The 10008-nt window shown below is 31.6% G+C and overlaps 1 protein-coding gene across 2 annotated transcripts; it reads left to right on the forward strand.

Moving 5' to 3' along the window:
• Positions 1 to 1771: 1771 nt before the first annotated feature.
• LOC105421411 (SKP1-like protein 11) lies at positions 1772 to 8427 on the forward strand. 2 transcript variants are annotated; one of them, XM_088872783.1, is made up of 3 exons: positions 1868 to 2392; positions 3641 to 4239; positions 7942 to 8427. In XM_088872783.1, the coding sequence occupies exons 2-3, from the start codon at positions 3898 to 3900 to the stop codon at positions 8113 to 8115; spliced, it is 516 nt and encodes a 171-aa protein (XP_088728909.1). In that variant the 5' UTR covers positions 1868 to 2392; positions 3641 to 3897; the 3' UTR covers positions 8116 to 8427. The 2 variants fall into 2 exon arrangements, with proteins under 2 accessions (XP_011627046.1, XP_088728909.1); XM_011628744.3 differs by having other exon boundaries at positions 1772 to 4239.
• Positions 8428 to 10008: the final 1581 nt, after the last annotated feature.

The raw sequence follows: 10008 nt of genomic DNA on the forward strand, positions 1-10008 counted from the left end.
TTCGTCCAAAAAGCAATTTGGATAATAGAAATCTCCATAATGGACCTAATTCAATTTTTAACACCAATAATAAAATTTGAAACTAACAAATATTACAAATTTTAAAGATATGTAAACATTTAATTTTAGGATGAAATGGACAGTTTAGATAATTTGTTACAATATGCATGATTTTTAGATCATAAAATCCTAATTTTTTTTACAACTAATATATTTAGGCCAAGTGTAAAAGTTTTCAAATATTTGAATTGTAATCTTTTGATTAATTATAAGGTAAAGCATTTCTTATTTTGATAAGGCTGCAGCCTTATCAAACTATTTTCCTCATTTCCCTTTGCCAAGGCCATGTGCCCAACATGCATTGTAATATGTGTGCTTTATCTCTCTGGTATGGATCCCTTTTTTATTTTTGGGTTCGGGTCCTGATCCGTGTCCGTATCTGGTGACTTTTGATCTAATCGGGCCTGGATTTGGACCCGACCCGACTTGTTGCCACACCTATTTGAATATAAAATCCAGATAGGTTACGCATATATATATATATATCTCTCTCTCTCTCAAATTTTCTCTCTTCCCGTCATCATGGTAACAAGTTTTTTTTACGCATCTCTTTTTTTAAAATTTTATTTCTCCTAAAAACACTTACCATGATAAAATAGGTATTTGCTATCTATCTTCCGCTAAATATGCTTTTAAATTTTATTCTTTTGTAGAAAATGGCATGTTCAATATTCATGTAGTAAATGGTATCTTGGATGTGGTGCATAGCATTTTGTCCAATGAGGATTGATTTTATTGAATGAAATTTTTTTTGACCAAGAATTTTATTGAATGAAATTATTAGATTGATTTTAAACGATGATCAATTTTATACATAGCAAGTAAGAAGCACGTCTGCTCTTTACAAACTGCACCTACATAGGAATCCTAATTCTCGAATTAAGATTTGGAAATAAATTTTCTCTTTGTCATCCTTTCCGGATAAAGTTTAGGAAAAGGTGGGATAACAAATATCCTATTTCTCAAAGCTTTCATTCAAATCTTTCATATCTCTTAAAATATCTCATTTTCTCTTTTGTGCGTATTTTTTCTTTGTCAAAAGTCTCACACTCTCTCTTGATCGAATTAACATATGGAAACAATATATGTATCTCTTGTTCTCATTAAGATAAGAAAACAATATTGAGATATCTTTCTTATGCGTACATATATTCTTTCTCTTCCTTTAAACCAAGGAATGTGTCCTATCATGGTTAACAAGTCACATACTACCAATAAATCGGCTCACCATAAAATCAGATACAAATCGTTTTTATTTTAAAAATCAGATGAAAAAATCGAATAAAAAATATGGATCGGAAAAAATACTTCATATAAAAATATCGCTAATATATCAGATTAGGCTAAAAAAATCGGATAAATTTATAATATTAGAAAATTTGAAATTCTAAAGATTAAAAATTATAACAAAACCAGAAATTACTTATTCTATAAAAACTTTATTAGATTAATATAATTAAATCAATTAATTTAAATGTCTCGTAACTCTTATTCAATCATCCAATATTAAATACATAATTAACTACTATATACCCAAAAAAATGTATCATATAAATCTACCCGTTAAATACTTTAAGAAACATCACTTACATGTAAAAATAAATATATTCTATAAATTTATTCATTAAAATACTTTAATTATAGTATAATGAAAAATATACTATACAACCTTATTCATTAAATACGTAAACATCACACATACTTACCAGGATAAAAAAAAAAATATACGATTTTTTTATTTTCATTACAACGATTTAACTATCGTAATAGTGACTATGGTTAAAGTTTTATAAATTTCTTTAATTGAAAATAGGCTCAAGAAATTTGGGTTTCACACCTGTGTTTACGGTTTAGAGAGAGAAGAAGGCTCGTAGAAATTTTTGTTTCACATCTGTGTTTACGGTTTAGAGAGAAGAAGGAAGAAGGAAGAAGGAAGAGAAGAAAATAGGGCTGGGCTCACAGCCATTAGGGTTAATAGAGAGAAGAAGGAAGAAGAAAGAGTTCATGGGCTTCACAAACCCTAATGGAAGAGGCCCTCATTTTTATATAGATAAAAGGAAGAAGAGGCCTGATTTTTAGAGATAGAAAAGGAGACCCTAATGGAAGAGGCCCTAACTGATTTTTAGATAGAGAAAAGGAAGATGGGATGCTGATTTGGGATAATTTGAAGAGGGTTTTTTTCACTGGTTGGGATAGTTTGAAGAGGGTTTTTCATTTTCTTGGGGAAACAGGATAGTTTGAAGAGGGTTTTTCATTTCCTTGGGGAAACAGCAAGCAGAGCTGAAGGATTAAGTTTGGGGAACTAATCATATGTGTACAATTGCTTGCTCCTGTAAGTATACAGTTTACACAATCAAAAACAAAATATTGATTATTTGGTCCTGTAGTCACACTCTCTGCTTCTCATCCATCAGTAAAAGACTATTTTTTGAGCTCTAATTTGTGCCATAAACAGTATTTTCACAAATAATCACATCAATCTGCATGTATATGATTTCTTTACACAATGATTTACTTCACAAAATGATTTTGCTATAAACAGTATTTCATTTACACAATGATTTTCCAGAATAACAATTGAAATCGGCATCTATTTGTTTAAGTTTTTTTAAAAAATTCATACCATCAATCTGCCACTGTGGCTTTGAAGAACGAAGTGGGGATAAAAGTTTCTATTTTAGGTTTTTTTATTTGAAATAATATTTTTTTTCAAAAGCATGCAAGTAGCAATGGCTGCAATACACAAAACAGGAAAAATAAAATAAAAATAAATAAATCTTTCAAAAAAAAAATATAGGTAAAAAAGGATACGATTTTTTTTGCCTGATTTGAATCGTATTATGAAAAAAGCGCGTTTTAAACCTTTTTATGAAAACGGCGGGGATTTTTTTCCGACCTTTTTAAAAAAATCTCCTTTTAAAACTGTTTCCAGCGACTTTTTGAAAACATCGCCTATTAAACGGCGATTTGAAAATACCGTACAGATAGTTTTATTTGCACTATAAATATGTATTAATTTTTATTAATACATGATGGTATTTTCAAAAGAATGATATCATGTATTTAAATATATATTAATTGTTATTATTAATACATAATGATATTTTCAAAAGCATGTTAGCATGTGAATATTTTGTGAGGAGAAGATGCATCGTGTAAGAAGGAGAACAAATAAACAGAAATATTTTGCTTTTCATCAATGAATGCTAATCCTTTTATCTATATTTCTTAAAAGTAGATAAGTTAAGTAGTTATATATATCTTCTTCTGTTTAGTTTCCTTTTATCTATATTTCTTAAAAGTAGATAAGTTAAGTAGTTATATATATCTTCTTCTGTTTAGTTTTTCTCTATCTCCTTCCTATAATCAAGGAGCTGTACATATCTTTTTTTTGTTTTTTCCTATTTCTATCTCAAGACTCCTCCTTATAATATAATGTATTTCTTAAAAGTATTTCTTAAAAGTAGATAAGTTAAGTAGTTATATATATTGTCTTCTTTTTTGTTTTTTCCTATCTCCTTCCTATAATCAAGGAGTTATATCTATATATTTTTTTGTTTTTTCCTATTTCTATCTCAAGACTCCTTCCTGTAATATAATTTGACGTGGAGTACAAGACAGATAGGGGTTAGCGCCGAAGAACCTATATAAGTTTCCAAGGATCTCTGGTTTTAAACAGAGAAGCAGGTTCAGAGATTAGAGAGAGAAGTTGGATCAGAGTTTCTCTTTCACAGAAAAGAGAGAGAGTTTCTTTGATTAGAGTGATTATTAAGTAGAGAGAGAAGTATTGATTAGAGAGATTATTAAGTAGAGATAGTACTCTTAAGTTTCAAGAAGATGACCAAAGATACGACGATGACGGAAGCGAAGAAGATGATCCTCTTGAAAAGTAGTGAGGGCCAGATATTTGAATTGGCAGAAGCGTCTGCCATACAATGTGAAACTATCAAGAACATGATAGAGGGTGGGTGCATCCCTGGTGAGAAGGGTATCCCACTCCCTAATGTTTCGAGCAAGACTCTTTTGAAGGTTATCGAGTACCTCAATCACCATGTGCATGACGACAAGGAAAAGGGGAAGGATGGAGAGGAAGAAGAGAAGAAGGTTCAGTTTGAGCTCACAAAGTGGGATGAGCAGTTTTTAATGATTGATATGCAAATCCTCTTCGATATCATTCTGGTACATATACTTTCTCTCTTCTTCTTTATTTTTCTTTCTTCTTTCTTTTTCTTTCTTCTTTCTTTTTTCTTTGTTTTCATAAATAAAAATTGTCCCGTGCGGGCTGGACCCTTTATTTCTCTTTCCTTTTTCTTTTTTCTTTGTTTTCATAAATAAAATTTGTCCCATGCAGGCTGGACTGCATTACTTCATATGCCATCCAAATCTTAAAGATGGGTGTTCCATCTAAAAACAATGGAAACTAACGGTAGCAATGTTTTCCTAGTAAAATTATTATTTTTAGGTTTTAAAATTTATTTATTTTTTCATATTCATGATCTCCATGTTGGAGATTACTTATCTTTAAAAATTAAGTCCAAAAATCCATCTAAAAAATAGATCTATTAATAGGTCCTCATTTCTAGGCATAGAAACTGGGTCTCAAAAATAGATCTTGTTTTAACTTTGCTGATTCATCATCACTTTTGATCATGTAAAAGAAGTTCCGTTTTATAATCTTTGGTGGGTTTCTTTCTTTTCTCTTTTAAGGTCATCCTTTGCTTTTTCCGTTTCTGCAATGTTGGTTATATTTTGTTTTTCGATGTAATTTTGTTTTTAAATTTCTTATTTTAAACTCTGTGAAAATTAGTTTTGGCTAGCTTTACTTATGCCTTGATTCTGTTACAACATAAGCACAGTGTTTTCTTTAATGGGTTGATTTGTGGAAGTATTTTCATTGTAATGATCCTTTGATTATAATATTTGACTCTCTCCCTCTTTCTATGTCACAAATTAGGTTTTCTTTGAGATTTTATTTTGTGTTTATTTTAATGTTTGTAAGTTTTTTGTATGTAATGGGGTTCTGATGGTATATATGGTGGAGATCAAAGGGAATAATGATAGATGGTGGAGACCAAAGGGAATAACGGATCAATGGGCTATGATTTCATTGGAGATTCTATGGATCAATGGCTTTGGAGATTTTATGGTTTTTAGTGTTTTAAGTAAATTAAGCAGTGGTTTAGGGAGTTGAGGAAAGTCTTTAATATTTACCTCTTATGATTGATTTATTCCAGAAAAGAAATCTGGAGAAGAAAATAACTTGTGATGCATTGGTGATTGATTTCCTTATTTGGTTACTTCGTGCATGCATTTGTGTTTGGTGGTTTGAATTTTTTGTATTGTCTAGTATTTTTATTTGATTGTAAGATATTAGGGCATGAGTGAAGATGTTGATTAATTTGGAGGGTTATGCACTGTTTTGAGGGTAGTTTTGGTTGAACTTCTTGTGTCTAACATTTTCACTGCTAGATGATTATTATTGGAAGTTCTCTGTGAAATATTTTAAATTGTTTTTTTTTTGTATGAATTAGATATTCGTCTCTGGACACCTTAGTTTGATATTGGCTTGTTTCTTTTGTCTAAAATTGTGAACATTTTTGGGGGCTAGTCATTCTTTATATAAATTCAAGCTTTTGTCCATGCGATGCTTCTTGGTGAAGTGCCCATATGTTGAACAGCTATTTTATGTTTTGTATTTGGGAGAAAAATTTTCATTATTTTTCTATGATTATCAAGTCAACTGGTCATCTTTGAGCTTTCCATGAGATTGTGATTGATCTTGTTTTATATATATATATATATATATATATAGGGTTTGTCTAGACTTAACAACCCCTCAAAATACAAATAGATAAATTTTAGAAGGGGTTGTGATGGGTGTATTTATCAAAACGATTATTTCTTGTTATTTAAAAAATTATTTTAATATGTAACTTAATCATAAGCAAGGGCAAATTTGAAATTTTTATAAAAATACAATAGCATTTTAGAAGTTAGTGTCTTGAAAATTTATTTTTAGATTGCCCTTGTCTTTTAGTAAAAATTTCAACTTTACCCCTTATGGAGTTTACAAAAGTACTGGAAAAAGTTTATATGAGGTTGAAACCTTAAAATGTTGAATTACATATGCACCTCAAAAATAATCGGAAAAAGTTGTTTCAATGTTGAAAAACCCTATAATTGATCATCTCAACATTGAGATGTATGAATATAAAAAAAAAAAAAGATAATGAGTCTCAAAAATAGTGCATCTTGCAACGCATTATCTAGACCATCCATTTTCAAGATTTTTATATATTTTATAGATCTACTTGATTTTAACCATTTTTGGAGTTTAAAATTTTCAAATTAGATATGAATAGATTTTAAGGTAATCCTAAAATTTTTTTTAAACAATCAAATTAGAGCCTACCTTCCAATAGTGTCGAGAAATGCGGTTTCAATATTGGAAATCTTTGTGATAGTCTTAAAATATATTTGTATATTTATTTATAAAGTTTAAAGCTTCAAAAATAGTGTAGATCGACATATCTATGAAAACTTGAAAATCTTGAAAATTGACGGTCCAAATATACATAAAAAAATACACTATTTCCAAAATTTGAAATCCATTTTTTTCTCACGTCCATACTTCTTGAGGTCGAAATGATTTGAAGATATTTGGGCATCAAAACAACCACTTCTAATGAAATTTTTGAGGTAGGCTCAAATTTGATTGTATAGAACCTCAGCTCTATATAAACTTTTCTCATATATATATATATATATATATATATATATATATATATATATATATAGACACAAGGCTGTGAATGCCCTTTTGGACTTCGTATTATTATTATTTAATACATCATAGCTTTCTTCTTGGCAACTTAGGCAGTCCTTTGATCAGGGGACTGATACACTAATGGTAGCACTTTGTTGTTCTGCTCTTTGGAATATCACATTGAGTGGTTAGTATTAATGTATCAAAAAGAAAAAAATAAAAAATAAAACTCGAAAGTCCTTAGGGTGACTATTAAAATATGGTGATAATCTTTCAAAAGAAAAAATGAAAAAAAAAAAAGAAAAAGAAAAAAGAAGTAAAAATAACGAAGAAGAAGCAATAAAGTTCTCCTTGTGGTGGTCTTTTTTTTCGGTGGAAGTGAATTTTGGTAAGAAACAAATATTTTAATCTTTTGATAAATAAATCTTTTAAGGACATTGTAGTGGTATCCCATATTCTTCTATTGGGCCGTATTGCAAATTTCTTAATCCCGGCCTTTTAGGATAATTATCTAGAACAAGCATTTACTTTTGGGTAGTCTACTTGTAATACTTTGTGTAATGCATGTTGTGAATCTTTTGTCCTTCTAGCTTGAGTGCTTGACATGGTAAGAACGATATATATATCGAGTTGAATTTACCGAACTAGTAAGTTCTGCATATTGTAGATCTTGTCTCTTGATGTTGTAAATCTTGTCTCTTGCTAGATGGGCATGGTGTTTGTGGTGAGTCGGTCATTGAGTTGAATTTGTGATACATGTACATCTTTATCCCTTGCAAGCTACTTCTATTCATCCTTGCTCTACAAGGTGACCAATGGATTTATTTCCTTCCTGAATTTTGTCGGTAATGGAGTTTATAACAAAGAGCAAGGTGACCATTGGATTTGTTTGGTTGGTATGTTACAAGATACTTTTTCTCACTTAGTATCGAACTCAAGAGGATTTCTTGAATTGTTATTTGTGCGTTCATCAGCTGCCTTTCTTTTTTCCATTTGTCTCTTTTGAAGTTGAATGTGAATTCTCTTGACTTCACAAAACAAATGATGCCTCTCTCAGCATCTTGGGGTGTCAATTTCTTCCATATTGATTAATTTACTGTGTATTGTTTTTGCAGGCGGCAAATTACCTGAACATAAAGGATTTGCTTGACAAGACTTCCTTCACTATCGCGGATCGCATGAAGGATTGGACTGTTGAAGAGGTCCGAAAGACTTTTGGAATTGAAAATGATTTTTCACCTGAAGAAGAGGCTCAAGTGAGAAGGGAGAACCAGTGGGCTTTTGAATGAGCCCCCTCTCTTCTTTCTTTTGTTTTAGGACACCAAAATTTTTTGTTTTAGAACCATTAGTTAATACAACTAATTGATGGATTTTGGTAATTAGTTTCACCATCATTATTAATTAATTGATGGATTTTGGTAATTGGTATCACCACCATGAGTCCATGAGTCTTGATTTTTTGGTGATTTGGGTGTGCAAGCATGGTTGGATTAGTGTCAGGGCTTGAGTTGCATATTTGTAAAGGTGTTTGCCTCGCTTATTATTTAGAAATTATTTAGAAAGATCTCATTTATTCACAAGTAATCTACATAATGGTTGAATCTTGGTCTCTTGAAAGAGGTAGATGAATATTTGCTTGGAACTTTGATAGCATCAAATGGCAGTACTTTTGATTTGGGTATACTATATATGAATATAATTGGGGATAGTCTAGCTATTTACCCCAAAATTTGGGGTATTTCGCTTGTCCTTTGAGTGAGGCCTTGGGTTTTGCAGTGCCCTAAAGCAAAATATGAATATAATTAGGGAAATATGAATATAATTAGGATAGTCTAGCTGTTTACCCCAAACAGCTTGGGTTCATCGCCACTTGTTTGTTTTTTTTTTTTTTTTGACAATATTCGATAATTATTTTTATCTCAAATCAAAGATCACAACCAGAGAATCTAGCGAAGCCTCTTTTTTAGCCAAAGCATCGGCAAGATCGTTATCTTTTCTATAAACATGATGAAAAGAACCCCATCCTATCGGCCAAATCCACAATTTGCAACAAGGAATGAATTTGCTGCCAAGGTACTCAAGGTTCTTTCTTACACCACTAATCTAGAGAATCACCCTCAACTACATAGAACTGCATTTAGAAAATCACCCTCAATTATGTCCCCTTAATTTTTCCCCATAATTTTTCATGAACCAAATTGAGAAGTGTAGCCGTCTCAGTTGTATTAGCCGAAACTACTCCACAATATTTTGTGTAAGCAAAAAGGAAATGCCTAGGGAACGCCATTTCGGTCCTTGGGATTGCCAAAGGGTCCCTAACCACTCCACCCAAATCAGCATCATTGGGATTGCCAAAGGGCTACCATCAAAATTTAGCTTACAAAGGATTGCCAAAGGGCTATCATCAAAATTCAGCTTACAGAGGATTGCCAAAGGGCTACCATCAAAATTCCTCTAACAGAGGATTGCCAACTTACAAAGGATTACCAAAGGGCTAAAAATTCCTCTTACAGAAGATTGCCCAAAGGCTACCATCAAAATTCGGCGTACAGAAACCATGTAGTGTGTAGTGGTGGGCTCCAAAAAGTTATAGGACGACATTTAGTCCTCTTCATATTAAACAAATTAGAAAATTTCAAATGGACATCAACCTCAGGAAGCCATCATCCTTCTTTTGTAATTGAGAACCACCTCCCGTATGAAGAATATTATTCATAATTCTATCCTAATGAAACTCCTTCAAAAGTTCTCTTTTTTCTCTCCTTCTAAATTTTCCAAAAAAGTACTCCCCTTAAAATCATCCATAAAGATTTGCCCACCTCTTAAAATTATTGAGAACCACGTGAGAATGCCTAAAATGTTAAAGGCAACACCCAAGGCATTCCCAACAAATGGAAGCACAAGTTTCAAATAACAGAGACAAATTGACAATGAAAAAATTAAAGGGGACCCCGACTCCCCATCACCATTGCACATGAAACAAACATTTAGTAGCACCTTTCCCCTCTTAATAAGCTTATCCATTGTCAACACTCTCTCTTGTACAACCAGCCATATAAAAGTTTGAACCATCTGTGGGATAGGCCATCTCCAAATAGCCACCAGACTATATTGTGACGACCTCACCTGATCATTAAAGGAAGCCTATAAACAAATTTCACTGAAAACAAGCTATCATTCTT

The sequence above is a fragment of the Amborella trichopoda genome, chromosome 7, assembly GCF_054954075.1.
Source record: "Amborella trichopoda isolate Santa Cruz 75 chromosome 7, AtrichopodaSantaCruz75HAP2 v2.0, whole genome shotgun sequence".
NCBI classification, from domain to species: domain Eukaryota; kingdom Viridiplantae; phylum Streptophyta; class Magnoliopsida; order Amborellales; family Amborellaceae; genus Amborella; species Amborella trichopoda.

Bases quoted from the DNA above. Each gene is read 5' to 3' on its own strand.
- LOC105421411 (XM_011628744.3), top strand. From the start codon at position 3,898: ATGACCAAAGATACGACGATGACGGAAGCGAAGAAGATGATCCTCTTG. The intron at 4,240-7,941 runs GTACATATACTT...TTGTTTTTGCAG, and splicing joins TCCTCTTCGATATCATTCTG to GCGGCAAATTACCTGAACAT.